Genomic DNA, 15,033 nt, shown 5'->3' with positions numbered 1-15,033 from the left:
TTCTTTCACTATAGTTTTGCTGGTGTGGTTTTGAGCAGGATTTTTAAAAAGAATTCATGAACGAGCTGCAAATGAAATGCTCTTCACACTCCTGCAGCCAATGACAGAAACTTCTTCAGATTCCTAAGTACATCAGATATAACTTTGCTACAAAGTTTTATAAATCCCCACTGCACGGCCACTGCATGACTAGGCCACAGACTTTATGTAGGTCAGTAAACATAATTTTCCTCTCACCTTCAGCATCCAGCATTTTGGGAATATCCAGGTGCTTCTCTGCAATTTCCATGGCCAGGTTAATATTTCCTATTGGGTCATCCTGCATGAAAAACAGCAGAGCAAGTGTTTGAATATATCTTTTGAACAGGAATTATGAGTAATGTGTTTTACACTCCTCACTTTTAGAAGGAGACCTCTCCAAGCACATAACCACCACAGTGTAAGTAATCTTCCTTCTTATCTTTTTCCAGTCGCTTCAAACATTTAGAGAAACACCAAAAATGATACGAACCCCACACAATGCATGCACACTCCAAATCACAAAATGTGAGCCCAAGGTTTAAGAGGACAACTGTTTTGCAGACAGGAGAAAAGCTGTCAGATCTTTTCTCATGGGCTGGAAAGAACACTCCGAATACTCCGAGCTGATTTTCAACTCTATTGATAACAACCTTTAAATGATTGCAGAAGAAATCATGAAACAGACATTTTCCAGATCTGGAAGGTGATCACAGAGAATACTTAGTACAATGCTTTTGTTTTAAATATAAATATAAGCTGAGGGGTAAAGAGAAGGAAACATGCTAGTTGGTGAAACTTCTGGATCCCCAAAGAAGGTCACAAGATGCAAAAATTATGCTTCTAGGATGCCAAAGACTGAAATTGTTAATGAAAACTGTGAGAAAATTTTTGTTCTTAAGATTATGTTCATCTTCACTGTGAAATTGGTTAAATATATATATTTACATATATATTATATAATATAACAAAATAGATTTAACCAGAGGTGTATAACTGAAACACCGAAAAATTTAAAGACTTGTTTTGATCCACTTAAGACATCATTACAAACCTGAAATGGGATGGGGGTAGTTAAGATAGAAAATCAAACTGAAAACTAGTGTTAGTTCAGGGATGGCTTTAATGAATTTTAACATCAAAGCCACTTAAACATTGTAGAAACTGCAATGCTTTACAATGAGTACATTTGAATAGGCTGAAATAATTTTTTTTTTAAAGATTTTATTTATTTATTTGACAGAGACAGTCACAGTGAGAGAGGGAACACAAGCAGGGGGAGTGGGAGAGGGAGAAGCAGGCTTCCCGCTGAGCAGGGAGACCGATGCAGGGCTTGATCCCAGGGCCCCAGGATCATGACCTGAGCCGAAGGCAGACGCCCAACAACTGAGCCACCCAGGCGCCCCTAGGCTGAAGTAATTTTAAAGGGCAGACTTTAAAAACACACTCACGAGGCTCAATGAAGAAACCCAAGTAAGTTTCCTGGCCTCATAGAGTATACATTTCAGGCAAAACATTTTTTTCAAGTAAATGTTTTAACAAAGCATATAATCATATCATTAAAAGAAGCCATATTATAACATAAGTCTTACCTGTGTATTTTATACATATGTTTATAAAGCCAAATTACCAAGTTTCTTTTTGTTTTAAATATATAAGAAAAATTTCAGCGTTAAAAATAGATTGATTCTGAGACTCTGTGAACACTATCTCATTTATACCATAACTGAGAGAGAGAAAATATGACAGTGAAATATTTTCTTGCCTCAGCTACTGGCCATGTGACGTTGGGCAGATTGCTGAATTCTATACTTCCTTCATCTGTGAAACTGGGATAAATACAGTACCTACTTCATCAGTGCATTATATTTCACTGTGCACTGTGAAGACTGAATGAATGTGCATGTATATGTAACATACACATAATAATATGTATGTGTAGGGCGCCTGGGTGGCTCAGTTGGTTAAGCGACTGCCTTCAGCTCAGGTCATGATCCTGGAGTCCCGGGATCGAGTCCCGCATCGGGCTCCCTGCTCAGCGGGGAGTCTGCTTCTCCCTCTGACCCTCCCCCATCTCGTGCTCTCTCACTCTCTCCCTCTCTCAAATAAATAAATAAAATCTTTAAAAAATAAATGTATGTGTAACATACATATTAGAACATGTACTAATAGACATATATAAATATGTGTGATATATGTGTCACATACTTATGAATATATATGTACATATATAAAAAACACGTGTATTTACTTATAAAAGTCTAATCTAGAACTATGTAAGTATTAACTGCTACTGCTCATTACTATCATTTTTCGCTCATCTTCGATAGCCAATGGTCTGTTGACCATTTCTAAAAAAAACCTGACCATTCTAACCTGCTAATGAAACTGCTTCGATCTAGAACAATCCCTTCATTTTGCAAATGAGACAGAGATGCACTGAAAAAATATACACTGTCTCCATGTTTGAAACATCAAAATAACTCCAGAATAAGAGAATATGGGCTTTGAAAAGTTGAGGACCTTGGGCAACCTTCTGTTATGGAACTGTAGGATTCATCTTTCCCTACAAGTCACTTCTCCATGAGCTCCCCTGCAGTCATCGGAGACGGGCCAGCAGAGAGGCAATGAGCAGGTGACAACTAAAAAGGGGGCAAAAGTGACCTCTTCCAATGACCATGCAGAGCACACAGGGGAGAGTGGCATGCGGGGACAGATTCCACACAACACGGCAACTCCAGTGAGCAGACAACTGAGCACACCAGCAACTAGAAGGATCTGTGCCCTAACCACCACCTGTGGCAATGTTTTCGGGGCAGGCAATGCCTTTAGTCCTAAATCTTTACAGCACAGATGTCTGCCACAAGGCTGAGAAGGGGCATGGACTTCTTTTCTCTGTCACAGATTACATTTTTAAACTACTTTTCTAAAGAAAGAGTTCTGAGACTATTTGAAACTTAAGTGCATTAAAGCTTAAGCTTAAAAGGAGAGAACAAAAATGTCGTCAGTTGAATTTTCTAAAGAGAGCAAAACCAAAATTAATAACAAAAACCCTTTTCTTTTTAAAAAAAGTTTTTTTAAAAAAGATTTTATTTTGAAGTAATCTCTCCACCCAATGTGGGGCTCGAACTCACAACCCTGAGATCAAGAGTCGCACACTCTTCCAACTGAGCCAGTCAAGCGCTCTCAAACACTCTTTTCTAAAGCTACAACGAATATCTTCTCTCGATCGCAAGATAATGATAAAATGTCCCTCGTGTGAGAAGTAAGTTAATCAGTTCTGAGTAAAAATGCCTGCAACTAAATCCTTCAGAAAAGGTAAAAGGAATTTAAAAAGAAGGCTTAGAGTATTTGAACCTTTCTTCCCCCCCCCCCCAAAAACCCATATATGCTTCCTTTCTCATATTTACAATCTGGGAAAGTAAAATCAATAAAAACCTTCAGAGTAAATCAAGCCAAACCGACAAATGTGTCTTCATTTAAAGGGCCAAAAGGGTGGCTTGGCTTTGGGTCTTGTCCCACCCGATTTAATATTAGTGATTAATTAATTATGAATCAAAGTATTTTCCTGGCTGTCTTTCCCATCTGCATTGCGTGCAAGGCTAGCTGGGAGCCTCGGCTGGTGGCAGCCTGCGTGTTTGTGTGAGTTCAGTGCTGATGTGCTCACTTTCAGGACGACATGCTGAGGGGCAGAGCGGACACAGCATGCCAGGCCCCCAGAATGACCTTGTTAAGCTTTGAGTAGTCAATGAGGTCAGGTCGGTGTCTGTGGATGAGCGCACAGAGTCCGAGGCCATCCTTCCAGCTGCGCATGGTCGAGAAGAACAGGAACACCCGTTAATGGAGAGAAAGCAAGGCAAGGATCTGCCCTTGGTCAGACGTAGGCCTGCAATTTGGGACGCATGGCCCCTCATGTCCTTCTGTCTGACTTAATGCGCCAAAGGCCCCATGTCCCTGCCCGTCTAGCTGACCCAGTGACCTTGCGGTCCCTTCCTTGAACACCAGCCTTCTTCCTGGGGTCTTCCTGGGGTCCCCTGGGCTTCTCTTCCTCTACAGCTTCAGGCCCATCCTTGCCCGGGACTCCTCCCCGTCTCCTGGCCCAGTCTGGTTCTGGGCCTCGAGAACCAGCAACGGCCCTCTGCTCCACCTCTGCCCTCCTCCCTGGTCAATGCCCTCTGGTCCCGACACCCCCCTCCCTCTCTCCTCCCAGTCTCCGAGGTGGACGCTCCTGCAGGGCCTGCCCAATAACCATACACAAGGATGTCTATCCTGAAATGTCCAGGACTCACTTCTCCCCAAGTTCCTTAGTACACTTAAAAAGTCACTATCAGCTCCCAGGGACTCCTCTGTCTTCCTTCATAATGTTCTTTACATGTTTTCAAAAAGGCAAAGACATGTCAGCACCCGAGGGACTCAGCAAGGAGGACCTTCCTTCCTGGTCTGTTTCCCCGGAGACGCTCGCGCTAACTGTTCTCTAGACAACTCCGGGCTTTGAGCGCTAACTGTTCTCTAGACAACTCCGGGTGACCAGGGGTTCACCGAGGGCTGTGAGTGGGAGTTCTGCTCCCCAAAGGGTCAGGGGAAGAAAGAAACCCCAGGGGCTACACAGCTGAAGTGCTTGGGCCAATCTTGGGCCCAAGGAGGAAAAGCAAGAAGGTCAATGAGAGGCAAGTTGACTTTCACACTAGCAGAAGGCCCGCCTTCTCCTTCAAGGCTCCTCCTGTCCTAAAGACAGCATCTTGTAGGGACAGGCTTTCCCACCTTTGTACGCTCAAGGCCTGGCTCAGTGCCTGACACTTGGTAGACACTCTAATAATATTTGTCTATCTAGGAGAACCTCCCCCATTTTTCCTTGCGGCTCTGATTATCCATGGTGGCTGGGGACCCATTTCAATTCCTGGGTAACCCACCATATAAAGGGTGAAAATACAGGCAACTCTTCTACTCACAAATGATAATGACAGAGCCAGTGGTAAAACCATGCTCTGAGATTATATTTAGGTTTCATTCATGCAGGTTCCTGTCATGTTACAAACATGAGTTTCCTCCTTCTCTTGAACCCCAGCATACAAAGCTGGCTGAGGAAGGGTCTGTCCGGGTAGCACTGAGGGAGGCATCGGAGTGGAGACAGTACATCAGGGGGACATACAGACTCTGCCTCAGTATCCTGCTCGCTGAGAAGCCACACCTGTCAGCTTCCCCCAGCAGCGGGGGAAGGCCACGGTGAGGTGCATGCCTGCACCCCCAAGTTGTGAAGGCCTGTTCGGGTGCTTAGCGGGACTACGCTGCTTTACCAGCACCTCAAGTCTTAATCAGATATGTTCCCCGGAGAGATCTCAGGCATCAGAGATGCTACAGCCTCGGGTCCATGGCAGACGTAAAAACGCGTCTCAGGCAGGAGCCGGAAGACCCTGGCATATGTAACCATGGCCCTCCCAGGACTCCAGTGAGAATCTAAGTAGCCCAGGGCCCAGCTTGCTCACCTGGTGTGGAAGTTCTGAATGTTCACATTTCTATAAGGAGCTGTTTTCCTTTGACACCAGAGCAGTAGACCTTCTTTGGCAGAGGTTTCTGTAATGACAGCCAAGAAAAAGTGTCCACATGGAAATACTACTTAATGCACACAATGCCTGGGAACCTGATAAACAGACCTCCCAGGGAACCAACCACCAAATGCATCATCTCTTCTCATGAGCTCTGCTGGGACCCTGCTCCCGGGGGCGGACTGCTGATGACACGGAAGGGACTTGAAAAGGCCAACACAAGAGCAACCACAAGTTATGACGTCATAAACATAAACCCAGGCTGCAGGGATGTTGGCAATGAATCATTTTTCTTTTAAAGTTTCGTTTAAAAACTACTCCTCCTCACTAGTTTATGACCTCACTAACCTGTCATTTGATTCTCTTATAGTCTTAGGTCAATGGAATTCACAGAGGCCGCTGTGTCTCCGATTTATTCCCTTACCCGGTGATTTTTATAATACCAAAAGGCTTTCATTAGTACGTTTCAGGTTTGGCCACCTGAGTTTTGATCAAGTAGAAACAACAACAGGCCCCCGGGGTAGAGCAGGGCAGGCCACAGAGGTCCCAGCTGCTACACTCAGAATCCAGCCCTGCATTCCCCGGAGGCCATACCTCCTCGTGCTGCTCCAGCCCACAACTGAGGGAGGGAGGGCCACGGGAGCTGGGCCATTCCTGCGTGTGTGCAGCTCCTCAGAGCGGCCCAGGCTGAAGGGCTCCCCATCAGACCCTTCTCCCCGCAGCCCTCCCTTTCCTTCTCCCATACAAGTGTTGGCCAGGTGCACTGGACTGAAGGTTCTCTCTCGGCCATTTTCGGTTCTTCATAGGCATTTCTTCCAACGTATCTCTGGTATGTCTGACCTGGACTAAATGTTTGTATTCCCCCCCCCCCCCCCCCCCCAATTCCTATGTTAAAGCCCTGACCTTATTTAGAGATGGAGGCTTTGGGAGGCAATTAGGGTTAGATGAGGTCATGAGGGTGGGGCTCCCTTGATGGGATTAGAGCCCTTCTGAGAAGAGGGTTCTTCCTCCCCCTCTGCCCTGCAGGATGGAGCAAGAAGGCGGCCATCTACAAGCCAACATGAAGGTCCTTAGCAGAAATGGACCATGCTGGCACCCTGATCTTGGACTTCCGGCCTCTAGAACCATGAGAAAATAAATTTCTGTTGGTCGGGCCACTCAGTCTATGGTATTTTGTTACAGCCCAAGCCAACTAAGATAGCGTCTAACACCCACCTGGCACTGGCTTCTTGGAGGACCCAAAATTACATGCATCCAAACAGCTCCTCAAAACCACTCCCAAAATCTAGGATTCTGCCTGTATTTAAGGGCTAACAATTTAGAAAACCCCTATAAACACGTGGACTCTTGACTAACATTGGGCCCTGGCCTTCCATTTTAGTAAGGATTTAAAGTTGATTTTTTTTTTCCTCTCTGTAAAAAGCATTCTGTAATTATTTATCTAAATTGCCCATTCTAGTTCAGACTTTCCTGTGACCCATAACCCAGTTGAAATAAACACACTCCCCAAATTTTTCATGTGCTACAGGAATCATTTGAATGACTCCTATTCATGTCTTTTCTAGAAAATCTTATTGGGAAAACCAACAGAGAGTTCTAAGACTTTATTCAAATATTAACTGGTAAAAATGTTGAAAAATGGAACTCCATACTGCCTGCCTTTGGGGTCCCGACCAATGTAACCAATAAGAAAAAGTACATCAGAAGGAAATAACACACTGTATTTTACAAAGTTTAAATGAAATTTCGGCTAGAAAGGCAAACAGAAGTAAAGCAGATCAATACAATCTCGTAACTGCTACTGAAGTTTAAATTTGCCACTCACGGAGTTTCACCTAATTTCTGTCTGGATATGTCTGAATACTCCGAGGCAATGAATGTCGAAGTTTTCTCCTTATTTCAATGGCTAACCTAATCAAAAAGGAATTTCTCCTTATTTCACTGGCTAACCTAATCAAAAAGGAATCTCTCCCACCCCAAGCCCATTGTTAGGTTTTCCTAACCAGGCCTATTATGTCCCTGGCTGTGGTATACCCCACTCCCTGCCAGGATAGCTTAAATCTGAAACATGGCCTTTTGACACACACAAAATCATGGTGTGAAAAGCACATTATAAATACGTAGTGCCATTTTTCATTCCATCACAAAATACCATAGGATGCACCAAGGAACCCCATCCACGTACATCGGGACCACCCTCACTAGCAGGTGTATTTAATCTCTCATTTTATTTCCTGGAAGAAATCCATCATCCTCTGGAAAGAGACTGGCTTTTCAAAGAATTCAATCATAATAACAATGTCTTTTTGCACATGCTACACATCATTAAAATAAACTAAGATCATCTTTCTATAGACCTCCAGAAATTCAGTGAGGTTGTTAAAAAATGACTCCAAAAAAGTAAAACAATAAATAAAATTTTTTAAAAAAGTAAGTCAGCCAACTACCTCCTGAAAGACATCAACTTGGAAGAAATCTAGGGACTTTGCTAATCAAATTCCCACTTTTGAATGTTCAATTTCTTAGTCTTTTGAAAAGCAGATTAATACATCTTTTTATTGTGATATTTCACAAAATATTGTGATTTTATTATCTTATTTGGGACACATTATTAATCACTTTAGGGAAAATGAATAATGGATAATACCACTCATAGCCACACTTCAAATAGAAGTAAGTTCTAAATTAATATTATCACTAATGTGAAATTTGTAACCAATCAGAAAAACCCTGCAACAACCTCTGTAATATTTGTGGGAAAATGATTCACTAGTCTAGCAAATGCAATCGTGTGAATAAGATTTTTTAAAAAATAATATTTGTTCTTTAAGGGGGGGCTCAACTGTTCAAATATTTAAATTTGGAAGCATATAAAATTGGTAAAATTATTACAAATTACTCTTTTTTAATAAAGCAAGAACTTTTAAGAAGCATCTTGTTATTTTCACTAGAATGAAATGAATGTCCTTTAATAAAAGCACATTGCATGAAAGTTTTCAAATTCAGACTGTTTATTAAATCAAACTGGCTGTCATTTCTGAGGCTGAATTATTGAGATTTTAGTATCATCCTATCTTCCTTGGATTTTTAGATGACACAAATGGAGCCAGAAGGAAATAATCTAAGTGGGTCAGAAATTCCTTAAGGGTAAATACCTTAGGCTTCATGCCATCCCGTACAACAGTAGGTAAATTACTGGTTTTTAATGTTTGCTGGTTGATTAGTAGCTACCGTCACCTACAAAGACCTGCATCAGAGGGCACTCTGTCCTGGGCAGAAATATAAACAACGCCCCCACCCCTCACCGTTCAGGTACCTGGTTACCTGTTAGGTGATGAAAGTACAGGATGCTGACTGGTTGGACAATTCAGACCGCCTTCAAATATGTTCTGCAGCTATACATTTTGTGATTCGAGGGCCAAATAGTATTGCAGAGTGCTAATTCTACGAACGTCAATTTGACACTTTTCAACAGTGCTGAATTCATCAAAATATTTAGGAGTACCGTGGGCGTAAAAGACTATAGATTTTCATCTTCAGCGGCAGTGCCAAGGACTATGACTCTATTATAGCAACGGAACAGTTGTGAGGCCAAAAGATACAATAACAATGGAGATTTTGTTAAGAGAAAGAAAGAGACAGAGACAGACACAGAGACAGAGAAGGAAGGTAGGGAGGGAGGGTGAAGGAATGAATGAACTCAGATTTCAACTGATGGGTTTTTTGCACCTGAAAAAAAAAATGTTTCAACGGCAAGTCTACAGAACTGTTAGAGTTGGGAACCTGTGAGTATAATAAGCAATTAAAAGCTCAGAAAATGCTCATTTTAAAAAGCGACTTCTGTTCTGAACATGTGCTCATCTTTTCCAAAATGATTCCACCCCCATGAATGAAACAGTATTGCTGGGGTCTTTCCCATACAAATATAAAACCTGTGAAAACCCAACTCCCATATCTTTCATTAAATCATGTAAATGACTGTTCAATTTTACAGGGCCCTATTTAAATTCTACTTTATAAATTCAATTTACAAATTACTCTAAGTATCCTAATACAATCAGATTTTCAACCAGGTCTTTTACCTTCAACTGAAATATCCTGAATAGCAAAGCGAAGGATGATGGTCCAGATCATACCCAGCGTCATCTTCACGTTGCCATCCACAATTTCTTTAGGAAAGAAAAAACAACAAATTTGTGTAAAGATAACATAACCAGTGCATAAATTTTTCCTGTAGCTTGTACGTTTCCCCTAAGTTCTGACTTCAGAGCTACTGGAAAATAGATATATACATGGGAAGGCCAGTTCATGTTTTTATAAGTGTCGCAGTGTGTCTAGTTATACAGTATTCATAACCAAATGTCTCTGGTTTAAACGAATTCTGAGTTAATAATAAGCACGTATCTTGCAAATGCATAATCACTGAAAACAACCCAAGAGTTCCCAAAGCTTAAGGACTAGATGCGCCAAGGTTCTAAGTAATCAAGTTCAGAGAACACAGGCTCATCTTCACCATGATCCTTCCAGCGCTCCCCAGGTGGGCCAAGGTCATGGCACTCAGCTGTATAAAGAAGCAGAGTCATCTCAGCTCCTGCCAAACTCAGTGGGGCTCCCAATCTCCCAGAGAATGAATAGGTCACTTCTCTCCTACTAATTAGCTCTTCTTAAGAGTCACCAGGAAGGTTAAGCTCTTTCTCATCCCAATTATCAGGCTGAAGAAGACAGCATTATATTTGACTCTATTTTTTACAAATGATCCTAGAGCCTGGTCTGCCCTTTCTGGTACTTCTTCTTCTCGTCTCTGTACCCCAGAGCCTAGCAGACAGCCTGACATGAAGCAAGCACCATAAGTGGTGGGAGGAATTTGCCCAGTTGCAGGCCCACCCACCCTCCACTGGGAGGTCAATGTAGCAGACAGGGTCATTCCTATTACACCTCATTTACCTTCAGCCCCGATGGACACCAGTTTCACGCCTTTGCTGGCTATGTAATCCAAGGCCTTGTTAACATTAGCAATTTTGTGGAACCGCATTTTTCCTCGGTCAGGTTTGGGCAGTCTTTCCCCTGTCGGATGGAGAAAGAATAGCGTAGACACAGAGAAAATAACCCCGTGACACAGAATCGAGATGCCAAAATTCAGAGTCCACGCTTCCTTAAATGTGACCGTTTCTGATGGGTCTCTGGTGTCTGTAAACCACAGTATGGAGAGACCATAACCAAAACAACTTTCAAGACCAATGGACCAGCACAGACCCATATGCTTTTCAGATCTGCTGGGAGAATCCAGTTGGGTCTACAGGCCAACTTACAAAGGGGTATAGAGGAAGGCTGGTTGGCATCCTGGGAGCCTTTGAAGTTGCTGACTAGCTATTAGAGGAAGTCGGGAGAGCCTGGTCCAAATCACAGCGGTGGCTGCCAGGGCTCATCACAGATAGCTGATTATGAAGATATATGGAGCAGGGCAGACTTGCCATCGTCCTCCCAGTCACACTTCAAGGGAGATCCCTTCTCTCATCCAAAGTCTAAACCAGCCAACTGAAATTCAGGGCAAAACATAACCCCTCTGGGATCTGAGCTCATGTTTTCAGAGTTATGCCAACATGTATTCTGGCGTTCTGCATGGAAGACAATGTCTGGGAGATGCACTCGCTGAGTTTAGAGCAGGGACGGCAGCATGGTGGGGAGCTGCATAGGTCATTTTTTCTTTCTCATTTTGTTTCGAGGCAGGTGATGCAAACATGATTTTAATAAGTCAATTTTAAACAGAATTTACTCCTTTTTCAGAACAGAAAAATAACTCCAGACAGACTGCTCTTTGGAAAGGCGTTCTCTGCCATGTTCTGGCCCAGCCAGGGTCAAAGGGAACTTCTGAAGCAGTTATCTCTAAATAGATGCATCGCTAGAGCTCACGCACGGACGCGCAGGGTGGGCTAGGACACCTACTTAATGTCTAACACCAACCTGAAATGACTTCCAAAAGCAGCATGAGCTTGAGGCCATTCCTGAAGTCTTCCTCGATGTTCTCAATCTGGGTACCAGCTTTCCTTAGGTGTGAATTACACCAGGCAGTGAAGGTCTGCAACGAGAACCAAACACTGCTTGGCACAGCCCCATCAGCAGGCAACCCCACCCCCTCCCATGCAGACAACACTTGACATCCTACACACTCCAGGGAGTCTAAGAGGCTGGAGCTCCTGGGGTCTTCTAGAGCAAGCAGACTTTGGCGGAAAGAATGACGTGAGGCCTACAGTAAGATTTTAGTAGTTTCCCCTTTCAGAACCTCCCCCCCTCCAAAAAATCATTTATTTGATATGCCAGCCTGAGGGATTTGTGCCTTCGGTTTAAAAAGGTACCACATTGGGCACCTGGGTGGCTCAGTCGTTAAGCATCTGCCTTCGGCTCAGGTCATGATCCCGGGGTCCTGGGATCGAGCCCCGCATTGAGCTCCCTGCTCCGCGGGAAGCCTGCTTCTCCCTCTCCCACTCCCCCTACTTGTGCTCCCTCTCTCGCTGTGTCTTTCTCTGTCAAATAAATAAATAAAATCTTTAAAAAATAAATAAATAAAAATAAAAAAATAAAAAGGTACCACATTCACACCTATGCCCTCACCTTCTGAAAACCTCCTACTTTGTAGGAGATACGGACTAAATGAGAGTGTGCTTATTCCCTGCATGCAACAAAAGTAAGCTTCCTTACAGAATGGATTGAATAAATAATGTTTAAATAATGTTCATAACGTCTTACTTCAGAGCAGAGGGTGGGCGGTGTTGTGTCGTAGATAGGAAAAGAGAGGAGGGACCCAAAACCACTAATTATCTTAGTTTATCCTGAATGCACAACAGTGTTAAGCTAGTAACTAAATTAATTAAACAAATTTGCAGTATAGTCAATCATTAAAAAGAATGCTAATAATAATAGTAATAATGACCTCCTCCTGGCATATGCCAGGCCCTGGGCTAGACCCTGGATTTCAAAGACAATTAGATACAGCCCAGCCATGGAAGGGCTCACAGTCTAGCCATGTTAACAAATCACAAAGACAATCTTCAGTGGAAAGATGGACTATGTATTAAGCAGCATCCAAAGTCATTCTGTTTATTTTTCAAGCTACTTTTAACTTGGTTTCCACTTGTGCATTATTTCCTGCCAAAACCATTTTAGAAGGGCTCTGGCAGCTGCTGGCTAAGAATGCAAACTGTCCCCTTGTGTCACAACAGCTGTGGGACTCAAGAACAAAGTGCCCAGCACGTTACTCTGTGGGGAGAAACGCAAATAGGGTCTGTGTTACAGAAGAGAAAATGAATCCCTAAAAAACAGACAGCTTCCATGCAAGACCACAAGAAGATACTGTTTCCATAAAAATGATTTTCCTGGATAATAAAGATTTTCAAAACTAACAGTCACTTATTTCAACAAATACGCAATGGCATTAAGCTCGAGGGCAAAAAGAATGTAGGCATTTTCTTGGACTTAAAAAATTCATTTTACTGAGACCCTAAAAGAATAATTATTTCTCCTAAAACACCTCTAAACTTCAGTCAGCTCAAAACAGAAGAGATATTCGAAACCATATACTCTAGATCTACCCCCAATCAATATGGTAGCCACTAGCCATGGGTGGCTATTTAAGTGTAAATTAACTAAAATGAAAGGAAATTAAAAATTCTAGTTCCTCAGTTGCATAAGCCACCTTTCAAGTGCTCAAAAGCTGCAGGGGGCTGGTGGCTACTGAGCTGGATGGTGCCCATACTGAACATTCCAGCATCACAGAAAGCTGGATGGGACAGTGCTGCCCTAGGTAACCAAACTTTGGAATCTGAAGCTAAGATTGTTAGGAAGAGTCTATCATGTATTTATTTCAATATTAGTTTTATCTATTTACTTTTTGAATAGGCGATCCATTTCCCTAGCTCAAAATTCAAGGGCCACAAAAAGGGGATAAAATGAAAAGTGTCCCTGTCTTCCTATTCCCAGGTACCTAGTTCTGTTCCCCAGAGGGAACATTCAGTTTTGCATGTTATCTCTTCAAGGATCTCTGATACATATGTAAGTACACAGACACACACTGCTTTTTTTTTTTTTTTTTTTGTCCTTTAATCCATATCAGAATATAGACATTGTTCTGCACCTGGATTTTTTTTTTTTTACCCACATAAAAAATACAACCTAGAGGTCATTCCGTATCAGTACAGATCATTCCTTTTTATGGTCGCATAATATTCCACTGTAGTGCATACACCATACTTTATGTAACTAGCTCCCTGTGGATAGACATTGAGGTTGTTTCTAGACAGTTACCTCTCAATAAAACACATCCTAGGCCCCATTTTCCACAAGCAAAACGACTTTAAACATGTTTGGGTTTTATTTTGTTTTATTTTAACTGACAATACTGAGACTAATCATACACCCAACCTTTTGGGAAAGGCACAAGAAAACACGTTGTGATTTTTAAAAATGGAATTGACAGAAAAATATAATGACATAAAATATTTATAGAGTTGCCTTTATTTAGATGCGACTTAAAAATGAGCAACTACGGCTGCTGCAAAGTACCTTATCTTCTTACCATGTTACTTAAGTCCCAAGTGTCATAATAATAAAAGTGGCAGAAACACTTCTGAATATAACCCCAAAGCTGCAAGCATCCTGACCTCGCTATGAAACACTGGGGAAGCCTATCTGATACTACCTTTTGATAGGTATACCCCCAACGAAGGTAATTTACCATAGGTAAATTACCATAGGTAAATTCCTTTGTGCAAATCCGGAGAACAGATTTAATCTAAACGGTCAGTTTACTTAGTTGGGTCTAATGAAGTGTCCCTATCTTTAATGAGCATTCCTAAGAGCCAATAAAGGTGGTAACTAACCAACTTAAATGTGAAAAAGAACCCCCGCCAGCTCTGGGATAAAGCTTTGCAAAGAGGCCAGTGCACTCTGGAAAGGAATTTTAAGCTTTATCAGAATGTTTAACTTTCATTCTATTTACAGTTTTTTTTTTTTTTTGAAGATTTTTATTTATTTATTTGACACAGAGAGAGACAGCGAGAGAGGGAACACAAGTAGTGGGAGTGGGAGAGGGAGAAGCAGGCTTCCCGCGGAGCAGGGAGCCCGATGCAGGGCTCCATCCCAGGACTCTGGGATCATGACCTGAGTTGAAGGCAGACGCTTAACCGACTGAGCCACCCAGGTGCCCCCATATGGTATTTTTTCTTAAAAGATTTCATTTATTTATTTGACAGAGAGAGACAGCAAGAGAGGGAACACAAGCAGGGGGAGTGGGAGAGGGAGAAGCAGACTCCCCGCTGAGCAGGGAGCCCGATGCGGGACGCAATCCCAGGACTCCAGAATCATGACCTGAGCCGAAGGCAGTTGCTTAACCGACTGAGCCACCCAGGTGCAGTGAATGTATTTTTAACTTGAGATATTTTTAACTTACCATGGGGTTATCCAGATATAACCCCAACGT

At 42.5% G+C, this 15,033-nt stretch overlaps 1 protein-coding gene across 1 annotated transcript in view; it reads right to left on the bottom strand.

Moving 5' to 3' along the window:
- ACTN2 (actinin alpha 2) overlaps nucleotides 1-15,033 on the bottom strand; it is a 67,056-nt gene that overhangs the window by 29,727 nt on the left and 22,296 nt on the right. The window contains exons 2-7 of the mRNA XM_035008524.1: nucleotides 11,523-11,637; nucleotides 10,506-10,625; nucleotides 9,644-9,730; nucleotides 5,502-5,589; nucleotides 3,745-3,823; nucleotides 238-319 (exon numbers count right to left, since the gene is read on the bottom strand). Coding sequence (XP_034864415.1) covers nucleotides 238-319; nucleotides 3,745-3,823; nucleotides 5,502-5,589; nucleotides 9,644-9,730; nucleotides 10,506-10,625; nucleotides 11,523-11,637 — 571 coding nt within the window. The remainder of the gene's footprint in view (nucleotides 1-237; nucleotides 320-3,744; nucleotides 3,824-5,501; nucleotides 5,590-9,643; nucleotides 9,731-10,505; nucleotides 10,626-11,522; nucleotides 11,638-15,033) is intronic.

This window comes from Mirounga leonina, unplaced genomic scaffold (assembly GCF_011800145.1).
Source record: "Mirounga leonina isolate KUSES-001 unplaced genomic scaffold, KU_Mleo_1.0 Mir_152, whole genome shotgun sequence".
NCBI classification, from domain to species: domain Eukaryota; kingdom Metazoa; phylum Chordata; class Mammalia; order Carnivora; family Phocidae; genus Mirounga; species Mirounga leonina.
The sequence above is the reverse complement of the archived record's forward strand: the minus strand, read 5'-3'. Positions and strand labels throughout refer to the sequence as shown.